At 46.0% G+C, this 15,735-nt stretch overlaps 1 protein-coding gene across 1 annotated transcript; it reads right to left on the bottom strand.

The window, feature by feature from the left end:
- Positions 1-4,774: 4,774 nt before the first annotated feature.
- LOC140387286 (uncharacterized) lies at positions 4,775-14,217 on the bottom strand. The gene is made up of 13 exons (XM_072470225.1): positions 14,030-14,217; positions 12,949-13,073; positions 12,024-12,138; positions 8,750-11,041; positions 8,166-8,306; positions 7,721-7,908; positions 7,548-7,645; positions 6,913-7,040; positions 6,644-6,833; positions 5,943-6,084; positions 5,784-5,862; positions 5,575-5,715; positions 4,775-5,176 (listed from the first exon to the last, which is right to left on the bottom strand). The coding sequence occupies exons 1-13, from the start codon at positions 14,085-14,087 to the stop codon at positions 5,067-5,069; spliced, it is 3,807 nt and encodes a 1,268-aa protein (XP_072326326.1). The 5' UTR covers positions 14,088-14,217; the 3' UTR covers positions 4,775-5,066.
- Positions 14,218-15,735: the final 1,518 nt, after the last annotated feature.

Below are 15,735 nucleotides of genomic sequence, written 5' to 3' on the forward strand. Positions count from 1 at the left end.
TGCTGCATGCGCCAGAATCCCAAAGATGATTAAAAAAAGCACAAACTGTAATGCCATTCTAAGGTTGGTATATTCACTGGGAACTGGAGTTTCCGGCCTCCAAACTCTAATTATAAAGGTATGGTTTTCTTCCCTTTTTCTTTGGGGGTTTGTCACAGCTGGAAGTGAAAAGCAGAGATTTCTCCCTGGGCAGCATAGTGTCTATCACTGCTGCCTCGCAGCATCAGGGACCCTGGTTTGATTCAGACCTTGATCACAGTCTGTGTGGAGTCTGCACGTTCTCCCCGTGTCTGCGTGGGTTTCTTCCAGGTGCTCCAGTTTCCTCCCACACTCCAAAGATGTGCAGGTTAGGTGGATTGGCTGTGCAGGTTAGGTGGATTGGCTGTGCAGGTTAGGTGGATTGGCTGTGCAGGTTAGGTGGATTGGCTGTGCAGGTTAGGTGGATTGGCTGTGCAGGTTAGGTGGATTGGCTGTGCAGGTTAGGTGGATTGGCTGTGCAGGTTAGGTGGATTGGCTGTGCAGGTTAGGTGGATTGGCTGTGCAGGTTAGGTGGATTGGCTGTGCAGGTTAGGTGGATTGGCTGTGCAGGTTAGGTGGATTGGCTGTGCAGGTTAGGTGGATTGGCTGTGCAGGTTAGGTGGATTGGCTGTGCAGGTTAGGTGGATTGGCTGTGCAGGTTAGGTGGATTGGCTGTGCAGGTTAGGTGGATTGGCTGTGCAGGTTAGGTGGATTGGCTGTGCAGGTTAGGTGGATTGGCTGTGCTAAATTACTCCTAAGTATCCAACGGTTTGTTGGGATTATGGGGATAGGGCCTGGGGAGGATGCTCTTTCTAAGGGTTGGTGCAGACTCGATGGGCCAAATGGCCTTATGCACTGTAGGGATTCCATGTGAAAGCTCTTGTAGTAGACCTGCCAGAAGTTGAAAACTCAAACTTTGATGGAGGAAGAGATTAATGGAAAGAGTCCTTCTTCCACTTGCAAGATACTGCGGTATATACCCATGCTGCTTAGCTAACCACAGTGGCGGATAGCTCCTTGCAGGACTCTCCCGGAGGGAAGTTGGTCTTGAAGTCTGATTTGTCTCAAAAGTCAGCTTGAACTTCTGTTAACTTCAGTTAGCAGGGAACAAAATGGCTGCCATGCCATCCCATGTAACCTACATGGTGTTGGGTCACGGTTCAAACAAGGCTGCGGTACTCCCAATTAGCAGTTGGATTCATCTCACCTGTGTTTTGTCACCTGAAACATTTGTGCTTGAAAAAGGCAATACCTACATTTTTTACAATGAAGGGGTCGAGGGGGGGGGGGGGTTCATTTATTACGGATCTGACAAGCAGTGATTGAATATCAGATGGTCTGTCCTCTTCGTTCTAGGAGACAAAATACTTCAGTCCACAAGAAATATCTGGTAGCCCTCATAAGCCGTTTGGTATGTCTTTTTAAACACAAGTTTTTGAATTTTTTTTTATTAAAAATATAAATATAGTCACAATATTAGGAGTCACATGGCCAAGGCAGTGCTTTGAGACAGTGCCGTTGTAAATACAAATCTTTCTTTAGCAAGACTTTATAATTAGAGTTTGTTGCCCAAGACTCAATATTCTTCCAAGACCTGTACCACTTTGTGCGAACATGAGAACGCAGGGGATTGGGTGTTTGATTTACCGAGCCGAATATAGATGCTTGCCCACATTTCATACAAGAAGAGTTCCTTGTCGTTATAATGCCAATAATGCCAAAGATGGAATAGAAGCACAATCAGGCTAGCCTTTCAAGTGTACTGTATAGGAACAGTGGGCTGGACCTGGGAGCAGGGTTTCCTCATGCTGAGAATGATGGGCAACATAAGGAAACTGAAGGCGGCAAACAATTTGCTAGTCTTTAAATCTTAAAAAAGACCAGATAAAAGCAAAATTACTAATGGATCAATAGCAAGCAGGGCAACATTATAGTTAAAAAACACTGCAGTCTATGGTTTTTTTTTTTGGGGGGGGGGGGAGGGAGGAAGGGAGAGAAAGGAAAGAGATGCTTAGAGGGCCAGTTTAATCTACAGTTTTGAAAAATTCAACATGGTCTCTCAATCCACATTTCTAGAAACACAAGGGACAGGATAGGGCCAGGACCTGAACATGTGCAAATCAGGAATGACCGCTCTGAAAGCAGGGTGCATTGGAAGAGAGAAACATGAGAGAAGAAGAGTTTGGGAGAAACATTACCAAATAATATTAAATCAAACACCTGTATACAAGTTAGTTGAGCCAGGGAAACCCATTCAGCCTGTACCACAGTTTGGGATGGGAGGCTAGAACCTGGCTCTGCTAGATAGTGTTATGCAAGTCCATCACAGGATCCATTGGCAACCTTTGCAGAATTACCAGCTGCTTTCCATAGTTTGTTGAAAAAAATCATAAAGATATCTACAGCATTGCAGTACATCACCCAAGGTGACATTTTGGTGGAAGTGTTTGGGTGTTGACTTGAAATGAAACTACTTTCCATTGATAGACAAATAGGTTGTCAGACTTTGATGGGCTGTGTGGTCTTAAATGACAATGGATCTGGAGTGGATCCTGGCTGAACCAGGGCATCTGCATCTCCCAGACTCTGCTTCTAGCAGTTTTCCCCTCAAATGGTCCAGAAAATGGAGCTGGAGGCAATTTAGGGGTTAAACAGACAAGAGTTCCTAATATCACCCTATAATGGCACTTTGACTCGGTCAAGCGGGGCTAGAATGACCATACAACTCTTAACAAATGAACTGTCAGCCATTAGGATATTGTAGTTATCTTGCTCCAGTGAGATCATACTCCACCCAATACATTGTCCAGAAAGTCATATGGAAGGGACCGGGACCAGGAGTCATTTGGTAGAGATCAGAAACAATTGCAGTTCCTTGGGTATCCTCCCCACCTGTCCCACAGAACAAAGGCCAATTCTTGTGCCCCCATTGGACCAATTAACACTTTCTTTCTAGACTGGTGCAAAAAAATCTCTTTAGTACCCAATTCATTTTTCCAATTATGGGACAATTTACCATTGCCAACCCACATACCATGCACATCTGTTTTGGGTTATGGAGTCAAAACCCACAGACAACGGGTGAATGTGCAAACTCCAGTCACCGAGCCGGGATGGAACCTGGGACCTCATGCTGAGACTGTAGTGCTAATCACTGCACTAGATTGCCAACCCCAAGAATTCACTAACCCCCAAGAATATCAACTTAATACAATATAGAGAGATTTAACTAAAGGTACTCTACAAATGTCAGTATGATTATGCAATAAGCAAAAATCAGTCAAAAGGAGAATAGACATAAGCAAAATCAGTCAGAGTAAAAGAATGTTGCAAAGTAATAGACAAAAATAGAAAATAGGCCAATTATCCAACTCAACTTGTTCTCCTCCCACATCCTTCGATTCCTTTAACCCAAGAGCTGTATCTAACTCTTTGAAAACAGACTTGTCGGCAAGATCCACCACTTCACCAGCAGTGCACTCACGCCTGCAGATTTCCCAATGGTGGGTGTGCCCACAATGGGAGAAATCTTTCCCCAGTCCTAAATGGTTTACCCCATATTCTTTGACTGTGACCCTGGTCCTGGACTCCTTTGCCATAGGCACAGCCCCATTAGAATTTTATAGGTTACAACATTTCTTCCCCCCCCCTCTGGTTTTCCTAACTCTAGCTAGCCCCCCCCCCCCGTTTTCCTAAACTCAACAAATATTGTCCTAACCGACTCAAATCTCACCCCCATACATCCCACCATCAGTCTGGTAAACCTGTGCTCCACTCTCCAAGAACATCCTTCCTCTGACAATATTCTAGGTATGGCCTCACCAAGGCCCTGTATAACTGCAACAAGACATCCTTGCTCCAGGACTCCACCCTCTTGCTACATCACATGCCTGCTACATTAAATTGCCCCTTTGGATAATTGGGTACTCAAAACCCATTTAATCCACATAAAATGCATGTGTAAATCCTCTGCAGAGTCCCAGCAACAATGTGAACCAGCAACATGTGCAGGCCCACTAAGCATCCCACATGCAGCATTTCAAATATCTCTATTCAAAGTGTGAGATGACATGTGACAGGAGCATCAGAAGTAGAAACAATTAAGAAACTATTACAATTGTAACTGATGTTCTCCATTTTGCCTGTTGGGATGAGCTTGTAGTGTTGAACAAAGATCAAGAAAAAGCTGATTTTACTATTTAAATAAGATTTGAACAAGTTAAATGGTGAGAAGTTATTAAACTAAATGCCATCTAACCAAAGGTCTCAAACTATTCAACTATCGATGCCAAAACTGCCCTGTGCCCCAAATCCCAGGAGTCAGGTGATATTTATGACTGCTCTGCATCTCCATCTGGTGGAGGATCTCCATCTGGTGGAGGAGTGTATCATATTCTTTACAGTATACATAGTTACAGTAACCACACCATCATTTGCCTTCCATTTTATCCCTCAATCTTCTTAATTTCCACTGAGATATTAGATTGACAATCCAACAAATTAATCATTACACAAATCTGGTACTAATTGGTCAACAGGAAAAATACTTTGCAATATAGACTGCATAGAAAAGTTAAGCAGTGATAAACACTACATTCTGTTGCAACTCCAGAGATATAAATACTGAACAGGAGCTGTGAAACGGTCAGGGGTGAAGATGCCAAGTCCCAAGTGGAGGCAGGTTATATTGCACATAAAATAGCAAGGCAAGAAAGTTCAGTCAAGAATTTAATAGGATTTGTTTCATTCCATGTAATTTAGCGTCTTGTTTGCCAAATACAACAATCACAAGCACTGAAAGAAAAACACAACTTCTTAAATATTACAAAGTCACATTTACAATCAAAGCCTCACAGATGGAGTGGTACTAAAGTTAAACAGGTAATTTGCTGCTGCTCATGGTTTAGTTCCATAAAAAGCAGATACTTGCAGCAGGGATGCTGCAAGACTACGAAATACTTTCCATCAGAAGGTGCTGCAACCAGCTACAAGTTGTAGCTAGGGGGTCATGTTGCACATAGATAAATACATTGAGATTTCAGATGAGTTCAAGACATGTGCATTTGTTTGCAGCTCCTGCATAGAACTAGACCACAGATAAAGGCCAACACGAGGGATGTCACAGCAGCTGCAAGGAGGATGCCATCAGCAAGGTTTCCTGGGAAGAAGTGGAGATTTAGAAGTCTGTTCTCAAATGCTCAAAATACACTTCCTCCCTCCCCCATTTCATTGCCAACATTTAGGCAGCTCAATGTTGGGGTGCTGCAAGAGATCTGCTCCAGCTTTACCCATAATGCTTCAAAATTTGAATGTCAACTCTTTCACGAGTGAGAAGCAGGTGGGTCAAACCTAGTTACCACAAAAGCAGTCTTGCATTTCCAATTTTAAAAGTGGTGGAATGAAACTAGTGACATACCAGAAATGCTCAATAACACCCAAAGTAGCAGTGAAAATATAGCGTTATCAGCAGATTGCAGGGGCTGTTCTACACATGTTTGCACAAGTGCCCTTTGCTATCTGAATGATGGCACTACAGAATTGCAACACATTCCATACCTGTTGTCTGAGAAGACTGTGCAACATTTCCTTCTTCAAGGGCAAAAAATATGGGTTGCTTCAGTGTTACCAGTTCTTGATGTTGAAGTGTTTCAGACAAGGCTTCAGTGGAAATGTTGAAGTCTGAATTTCTAGCTATCCCTGGCAAGGAGATACAAAATCAGTCAATAGTTCCAAAACATATTGGCCAGAATTTAAGTGTTACTTACTTTTTCCAGCATCACAAGTCATTGTACACTTTTCCACTTCAGATAGAAGGCATACAGTTGCACTACAATGAAAGTAGACCTAGGACCCAAAAAAAAAAAAAAGTGAATTTCTCTTTTAGCCACCAAATCAAGGATTAGTACAAGTAGTAAAAGTCTAACCTCTCCACTCAGCTGTGTTTGAATGTGTCGTCTCCAGAATGCAAAAGTCTTCACTTCAAATCGTTTGTGATGTGTTGGAAACAGCAGGTTGGGAGTTGATGCATGCAGCTGGGTCAAGTAGTTATCCCTATAATATGGGCACCTGGATATTTAAAAAAAATAATAAGGCTTTAATTTGGAGGGAAAATAATTTCCACCCCCCCAAATGAACCTTCTATAAAAACAGGTAAAATGATAGTGTTGTAGAAGGAATAAAAACTTGGTCAAGATAGAGCCAACCCTTGAATGATGATATCAATGATCACTAGAGGGAGACAGCCCCCAGTTCAGCACCCAAGGGCAATAGGTGCTCAAACTTGGACAAGAATTGTTAAGGACTAGATTATGAACTTTAGGGGGAAAAAAGGGGCAAAAGGTTTAGGAACTGGAAGTTAGTTAAATAGTGTTATTCTCCCTGCCCCCCCCCCACACAAAAAATTACAGATTATGGTCAAGGCCAAAATATAAAGCAAATTTCATTGCTGTAAACTGCAAGTTTCTTAGAGCAGTTTTGGTATTGCCAGTTAAAACACTTGGTCTGGAGAAGACATTAGTCTACAGTAAGTGGCAATAGGTTAACCAACAAGAATCTAAATAGCTATTGTCAAACCTAGTCAATCAATGAGGAACTCCACAGCAACTAAAATGGGAAGAATACTTACCCATTCACAAGAATGCTCCATTTTCTGCCATGATGAGGGTCCAGTGTTTGTGTTGCCCAGCAGTCATTCAGTAAGAGTGCAATGCTGGCATCAGCTCGGTGGAGCAGGTGTACTTCTACATACACTGGCTCCCTGAGAAGTCTCACTAGAGGGAAGTCTTCACCAGTAAACCAAGTACTGTATGACTCATCTGCAGGAGAAAATTAGGGTCAGCAAGAGTTGTACAGGCCCCAGTATTCTTAGATTCTTGAGAATCAAGCTGAAATTACCTTTCGCAATCCTCATTTCCATTTTGAGAACACCATCCTTCACTACGAAAGGCAGGGGTGAAGGAGTATTTACCACCAGCATCAAAGGAAGGTCCCTACTGCCAGTCAAATGGCATGTCACATGCAATCTAGAAAGCAATAAGCATTAACTGATGTACGTCATGAGGAAAATGTTTCAATAATGCCAAACTATTGACACTTTATAATGGCTATGGCATGGGAGAAGGTCGATCTTACAGAGGGTCAGATTTTAGCCTTCATTTTACTGTGGTCTCCCATTATAATGAACAGGATTCAAGCTGGTCATTGTAGGGTTGCAAACTAATGTTGCGAATGTGGGAAATTATGTATTCAGTTAGAATTAGACAATTTGAAGCCAAAAGGCTTGCCCTCTTGTGGCCAGATTATTGCATTTGGTTTCATGTTTAAAGCTACAGGACAAGTCTATTGAAGAAAGGTCACCACAAGGTTACTTCAGGAGAGGAGTCAGGCAGTTTGACTTTGAAAGTTTATCTAAGTTATGGAATAATTGTCACATGGATGGATCTGGTCACCCAGTTGAGCTGTCAAGTGATGAAAGTTGAAAAATCCCATTTCAAGTGGAACCAAGTTATTAGTGGTCAATGTTAGCTGACCTGAAAGTGCTCTCTCTGGTTATAGAGCCACGAGGTCCAGTTTGAGTTTTCCTTTTTGCCATTATATCCACTTTGTAAGTGATGTTTGGCCCAGCAATCTATACAAAGAGAAAAAAAATGCTCATGGAAATCGGTCCTCCACCCAAGAAACAACACTATTGTTAAAACCTTACCATCCGTGTGGCCCCACAGGAATCAAGGGGAAAGCGGAAGATAACAAATTCAGTTGTCTTGACCAGAGGTACACATTGAGAACTCTGGTTATTCAACAAGGAGACAGAGCCAAGATAGAGTGGGGGTACTGTTGCAGCCCTGGATATTACAATTGTAAATAGCCCGTTGGTGGTGCAGTCAATAGAAGCTGGGAAGAAAAAGTTCATATTCCATTATCAAAAAGATCCCAACAGATCCAGGTAGCAAAGTGCTGCACAAAATCAAATGTAACTATTCACCAACACTACTAAACAATTATAAGTTTGTTATAAAGCACATTTAAATACTTTGGATTTCAAATTTTAAGGCCTAAACAAGTATGTAGAAAGTCAGGATCTGGGACAAGCTTGTAAATTAGCAAGACTCTTCAGCCATTTCCTGTAGCAGGAATTAAATTTAACCAACCAGTTTTCCCATAAAAGCAAGGGGATTTCTTGTCAGCTGGATCGTAGCAGCATCCTTTGGCATTACATGCCAGCTCACCAATTGAGGCATTGCCACAGCCCACACGGTCCTTGGCACTAACATCACAAATGTGGACTTTGTCTGCAAAACAGTAGAAGCTGCAATGAATACCGAGCAGTCGAGTTCAGTTTACAACAAGTTAGACACAGACACAACCTTGGGTCTTCACTAATTAGTGGACAGCAGAATTTCTGGACTGCCTGATGATTCTAATCTAGTTGCAAGCTCTGCATCAAGTCTGGAATCTCAAATGTACACAACTGAATTACATCAAAGGTGTCCGTACATCATACTTCGCTGACAACTTTCTGGAAAAGGTGATACTCCAGCAGCACTGCCAAGTAAATCGACACCTGCCATATTACAAATATGCCCACCAAATTGCTGCCAAGTACTTTCTCCCTCCAGGTAATTTGAAGTGCCCAATTTGTCATATCAAACATCATGCACAAATATCATCTTTATACAAGCTTTCAAACTGGACCAGCTAGCAACCCTGACAAGTCTACACAGGAATATCATACCTCCATTTGGCATCAGGTCCATGGTGAAAGAGGCTGGAGTGAATGTAGCTGGTGTGAGATCACTAGGGACAGTAGGTACTGTGGCATTGGCTGGCACCTGGGTCACTGGCACTGTGGCTACTGGAACTGTGGCACTGGCTGGCACAAGGGTCACTGGGACAGTGGCTACTGGAACCGTTGCATTGGCTGGCACAAGGGTCACCAGGACAGTGGCTACAGGAACTGTGGCATTGGCTAGCACAGGGGTCACTGGGACCGTGGCTGGCACCTGGGTCACTGGAACCGTGGCATTGGCTAGCACAGGGGTCACAGCTACTGGAACTGTGGCACTGGCTGGTACCTGGGTCACTGAAACAGTGGCTACTGGGACCGTGGCATTGGTTAGCACAGGGGTCACGGCTACTGGAACTGTGGCACTGGCTGGTACCTGGGTCACTGGGACAGTGGCTGGCACCTGGGTCACTGGGACAGTGGCTACTGGAACCGTGGCATTGGTTAGCACAGGGGTCACGGCTACTGGAACTGTGGCACTGGCTGGTACCTGGGTCACTGGAACAGTGGCTACTGGGACCGTGGCATTGGCTGGCACAAGGGTCACTGGGACAGTGGCTGGCACCTGGGTCACTGGGATAGCGGCTACTGGAACCGTGGCATTGGTTAGCACAGGGGTCACGGCTACTGGAACTGTGGCACTGGCTGGTACCTGGGTCACTGGAACAGTGGCTACTGGAACTGTGGCATTGGCTGGCACAGGGGTCACTGGGACCGTGGCTACTGGAACTGTGGCACTGGCTGGCACAGGGGTCACTGGAACAGTGGCTACTGGGACCGTGGCATTGGCTGGCACAAGGGTCACTGGGAGCGTGGCATTGGCTGGCACAAGGGTCACTGGGAGCGTGGCTACTGGAACCGTGGCATTGGCTAGCACAGGGGTCACTGGGACCGTGGCATTGGCTGGCACAAGGGTCACTGGGAGCGTGGCATTGGCTGGCACAAGGGTCACTGGGAGCGTGGCTACTGGAACCGTGGCATTGGCTAGCACAGGGGTCACTGGGACCGTGGCATTGGCTGGCACAAGGGTCACCAGGACAGTGGCATTGGCTGGCACCAGGGTCACTGGGACAGTGGCTACTGGAACCGTGGCATTGGCTGGCACATGGGTCACTGGGACAGTGGCTACTGGAACCGTGGCATTGAATGGCACCTGGGTCACTGGGACAGTGGCTACTGGAACCGTGGCATTGGCTGGCATCAGGGTTGCTGGCACTGGGGTCACTGGGACAGTGGCTACTGGAACTGTGGCATTGGCTGGCATGTGGGTCACTGGGACAGTGGCTACTGGAACCGTGGCATTGGCTGGCATGTGGGTCACTGGGACAGTGGCTACTGGAACCGTGGCATTGGCTGGCATGTGGGTCACTGGGACAGTGGCTACTGGAACCGTGGCATTGGCTGGCATGTGGGTCACTGGGACAGTGGCTACTGGAACCGTGGCATTGGCTGGCATCAGGGTTGCTGGCACTGGGGTCACTGGGACAGTGGCTACTGGAACCGTGGCATTGGCTGGCATGTGGGTCACTGGGACAGTGGCATTGAATGGCACATGGGTCACTGGGACAGTGGCTACTGGAACCGTGGCATTGGCTGGCATGTGGGTCACTGGGACAGTGGCTACTGGAACCGTGGCATTGAATGGCACGTGGGTCACTGGGACAGTGGCTACTGGAACCGTGGCATTGGCTGGCATGTGGGTCACTGGGACAGTGGCTACTGGAACCGTGGCATTGAATGGCACGTGGGTCATTGGGACAGTGGCTACTGGAACCGTGGCATTGACTGGCACGTGGGTCACTGGGACAGTGGCTATTGGAACCGTGGCATTGAATGGCACGTGGGTCACTGGGACAGTGGCTACTGGAACCGTGGCATTGAATGGCATGTGGGTCACTGGGACAGTGGCTATTGGAACCGTGGCATTGACTGGCACGTGGGTCACTGGGACAGTGGCTTTTGGAACTGTGGCATTGAATGGCACGTGGGTCACTGGGACAGTGGCATTGAATGGCACGCGGGTCACTGGGACAGTGGCTACTGGAACCGTGGCACTGGCTGGCACCTGGGTCACTGGGACAGTGGCTACTGGAACCGTGGCACTGGCTGGCACCTGGGTCACTGGGACAGTGGCTACAGGGATGCTGGCCAACTCCTGGGCCACAGGGATGGTGGCTACTGTGGCAGTCTTTGGATCCAAGGAAATGCTTCCTCTGGTCGGAATCACCGTCAGAGATACATCTGTCAGGATTAAAAGACTAGATTAAGCAGCTGGAGAAATTTATTCAAATACAACAGTGAACACAAACATGGGGTGGGGATGGGACATATATGCGTGCAGTTACCAAGATCAAACGTCAAGTTCTTGATCAATGCAAGGCACTTCATAACAATGTGGTCTGTTTCGTAGTCACATGCAACAGCCCAACCAAGCTGCATGCAGCGTAACCAAGCACAATAGTTAGGGTTACTTTACACAAGTAACCATTGAGGTGGCCTTCTTTCAACAACTGGTTCAGAAGAGATTATACAGGGTTACAGGCAATATTTGATTGAGGAGCCTCCAACACGGTTTGATTAAGGAGCCTCCATTTCTTGCAGCAAAGGTAGTCAGCTTGACCAGTGGTTTCAAAGCTACTGGTTTGGGGGCAGGTGGAAGTGCAAAGCTCAAGCCTCTCCTGCCCAGAAGCAGATGGTGTCCCCTCAATCAAGTGTTGACCCCTGCATGGAGTTCTGATATGTTTGTCCATTCCTTCCAATCTCAACTGGATTCCACCCCATTGAAGACAGAAAGAATGAGTAATTAGTGAATCAATAGAGTATTTGAGCTTTGGCCACTGAGAAAGTGTTGATTCTTTTAATATAAAACACAAGTATATGAAGCAAGGAGGTATAGGGCAGATGGGTAACACAAGCTCGAGCAACAGAACAAAGATGAAAGTTCACAACAGGATTTAATACAATCCTCATCACAAGTAAGCTTACATTTACACTGCAATGAAGTACACTGCAATGAAGTTACTGTGGAAATCCCCTAGTCACCACATTGCAGTACCTGTTCGGGTAAACGGAATTGGGACTGGTGGGAGGAAACCCACAGACAGAGAACGTGCAGACTCCACAGACAGGGAATCAAACCTGGGACCCTGGCACTGTGAAGCTAAGTGTTAACCACTGTGCTGCCCCATACCACTGCAAAGCAACAAACGGTCTACAGACTTACCAGTTACAGAAGCCAATGACGGCAGTGTACAGTTTACAGGAATACGTTCGATAACCATGATTCTTTTAGATTCATCAACTCCATCAAGTCTCAATTCTAGGCTTATGGTATTATTCTAGAGGGAGAAACAGCAGTGAGTAAATTGATAAAAGCTGCTCAACTTACAATGACAAATCTCTTCTGCAACAGTCTTCAACACCATTCATCCAGACAGACCGCTCTCAAGTGGCCCCATTTCTTATCATTTGAGGCACTTCAATACTGCAGCTTCGCCACCAGTATCCCCAGTCCTCATTTCTCTAGATAAGTGATGTACACGGCACTGGTGGATACACTGCACTGGTGGAAGGCTGTCTAGGCACCTCAATTCTACCATTTGTCAAATTGAGACTAGGGACACTGGCATCTTATGCTAATAATCTGGAAATTTCCTCCAGTATGGAAGACTGATGCCACTCTCTACTACCTCCCAACTCCAGCCCAACAACAATAAGATTAAAAGAAGCTGTTCACAATAATCCTACTCGAGGGAGAATTCAGAATGTCCAATTCACCCAACAAGCACGTCTTTCGGGACATGTGGGAGGGAACCGGAGCACCCGGAGGAAACCCACGCAGACTCCACACAGATAGTGACCCAAGCCGGAATCAAACCTGCATCTGACACTGAAGCAACAGTGCCAAACACTACTACTGTGCCACCCGACACATACCAGTAATATTGGGGTCATTTAATGATCAGAGTATCAAACACCATCTCAAATGAAGTCAGGCTTTCTCCTGGTCGATCTGCCACATTGTACCCTCCCTAAAGGGCATGCTGCCAGTCTTTATTTGAATTCCATTTCCTCCCCCACCCATCAAAAACAGATGTGGGACTGCCTCCCCATTGACAATAGCAATGCAGAGAACAGCCTGTACTCACTAGGCTATGGACATAGCATCCTTTGTATGGAGTAGTGAAAAGCAAGGACCCATCAGCTTGTGGCACCGTTGCATATGGACAATTGCTGGGCAATGAATGCAAATCTCTCGGTACACCATAGTTATCTGTTAAACAGGAACAGCAGGTTATTGCATTGACTGCACATGTCAAAACTCCAGGGTAAAGTATGATTTAAAAATAAAACTAGAGAAGTCCCTCCCAGTAGCAGTGAACACCATATTCTTGTTCTAAAGCACTTGGGGCAGGTGCAGAGGCAGTTCCTTTCAAGCTAACACAACCCAGAGCATTTAGTCCAATGGGATTTTGCTGCAAATGGCAACACTTGATAACTGAAGGGTTTCACAGAAGAGCTTTGAAACACCTCAGCACTACAATAAGGCACCAAATGGTTGTCCTCTTCTTCAATATAGAATGCCAGATTAAAAATACTATGATCTACAGCCTTATTCACAAACATTTGGGCATGTAGGTGCATTGAATAAAGCTGTATTATGATCATTTCCATGGCTTACCATGTCTTGTAACCAGGTACCCATTACTGATGCCAAGAATGTTTTCAGAGGATTCAGTTTGGTTACACGCAGGAACTACAGGGTCCCAACAAATCTAAACCTGAAACTTTATTTTCTGCTTTTAAACATCCCTTCAGCAGAACTTGGTGGTACCTCCAGCATAGTTCATTAACTGCCATAGCCAATAATCCTTACTCAAAGCATGGAAAATAATTTACCCATGGCATGACAAGTTAAATTTAAGTTAGTGGGGCAGGGAAAAGAGAGAGGTCAGCTAACTTCTCCAGAATCAAGAAATTTGATTGAAGTTTTTGAACACTTGGGTCAATTTTTAATGCGGAAGCAGCAACGTGCTCCCCACTGAAGTTTACTATTAGAGCAATGACCCTTGGTATGCTAGAGGGATCACAGGAAGTTATTGGAGTAGTTATTTAGGGTGGTTAAAAAAAGTCAGTGACTTTTGCGCCACTCTTTCACCCTTAACATCCCCGAATGTTAATTTAAGAGAGTGGAAACGGATAATGAAGCACTGACGGCTCTGCACTTACCCACGATGGACAGTCTGAGGAACATTCCATGAAAGGAGTCGTTACGAATTCGCACCATGACGCCCGTCGGCGCACAAGTGATCTCCTCGGGATAGTCAAAGTAGCGGACAGAGGCATTGCTGAGATTGAGGTGGGACGTGTCCAGCCCGCTGATCCAGAAGCAGTTACCCCAGAGGAGGAGGAATAGTGTCGAGAGCCCCATCTCGAAATGTCCGTGTCCCCCACTGCAGGCGCCGGGAGGCTTTTCAAAGCAGCGTCCTTAACCTTGTTTACGGCGCAGCAATTGCAAATTAAGCCTCCACTCATTCCATAGGGCGCGATTCAACTGGCAACCCAAATCAAAATGCATTTTGTGCTCATTTGTTTGCATTGAATGATTAACTGGCCCGCAGGTCACGGGACCTGGTTTTCCTATTAAACACATTACTAATACATTGCAATGAATGTCATGGCATGTCGTTATCATTGGATTCTTCGCCCAACTCGAGTTTCTTTGGCATTTGCATTTAGCTGGCAGGGTCAGGGCCTTTACTTTTGTACAATTAGTGCAACTTTGTTTTTACTTCAACATCTATTATTAAGACACCACTAATACTCTCATCCATCTGTTTCTGTAGTGCATCCCCCTTTAGACAGCAGACATCCAGGGGATTCTCACTGTATCATATTTATTAATACAAGTTGTTGACCTGTAACTGAAGCTTACAGTTACCTGAGCAGCTTCCACGCCCGCGGTAAATGCTAAGCATCTCCTGGTAGGATAGTGCCACGTATGGAAGCACACCAGCGTGCAGGGATCCCCAGCAGGTTTGCCCTCTTGAGTCGGAGCGACACCATTGGTTGAGTCATGCCAACCAAGCGGACATGCTCGATGGCAACCTTGCTATCAGCAGGAGATTGGAAGGTCAGCCACGGCAGCGATACAAGCAGATCTGCAGGTGAGACTTCAGGTTGAGCGGGATTGGAGGGGATACTTGTGAAGTCCTTGCTGCGGACTAGAATGCCTGGGGACAAGCAGTCCCGAAGGGCATGGGAAAAGCAGAGGACAAAATGACCATATGGCAGCAAGGAGAGCCCGCCGGGAGGAAAAAAACATGAGTTGGTGTCAGGACAACGCTATTCATCAGCGCCAGCTGCAGAAGGGACTGCCACTCGCAGATTGGCCTCTACAGCCCCGACAGACAATGTTCAACCCAGAAGAGCCATACACCATGGGCCCAGATCTCCATTTCCCAAGATGGACAGCTGCTATCCACTAAGGTGCTGCCGAAGAAAACGCTCAATTAAATAGCAGCTTTCACAACGCAGGATATAGCAAAGCACTGGAGAGTCAATGAGGTAACTATGGATAGGAGCCAATATCATAATGCAGAAGAACACAACATCAAGGTTCCACACTCACTTATAGTGATGTTGGCCAGGAGACCACAGATAATTCCCCAGCTCAGCAATCTCTCTCAGGCAGTCCCTCTGGGTCAAGGATGACTTGCGTCCACACCAAAAGTGTGCTCTCAGGTGACTGAGGAGCCCATGGGTGACCTACAGTCTCTATCACAGGTGGGGCAGAGGATGGTGGGGGTGGAGGTGTGTGGGGTGACCAGGTTGCTAGGCGCTCCTTTCATTGTCGACACTTGGCTTCAGCTTGCACTCGGTGATGAAACTCGAGGTGTTCAGCTCCTTCCCGGATGCTCTTCCTCCACTTCGGG

The sequence above is a fragment of the Scyliorhinus torazame genome, chromosome 12, assembly GCF_047496885.1.
Source record: "Scyliorhinus torazame isolate Kashiwa2021f chromosome 12, sScyTor2.1, whole genome shotgun sequence".
In the NCBI taxonomy this organism is placed as follows: domain Eukaryota; kingdom Metazoa; phylum Chordata; class Chondrichthyes; order Carcharhiniformes; family Scyliorhinidae; genus Scyliorhinus; species Scyliorhinus torazame.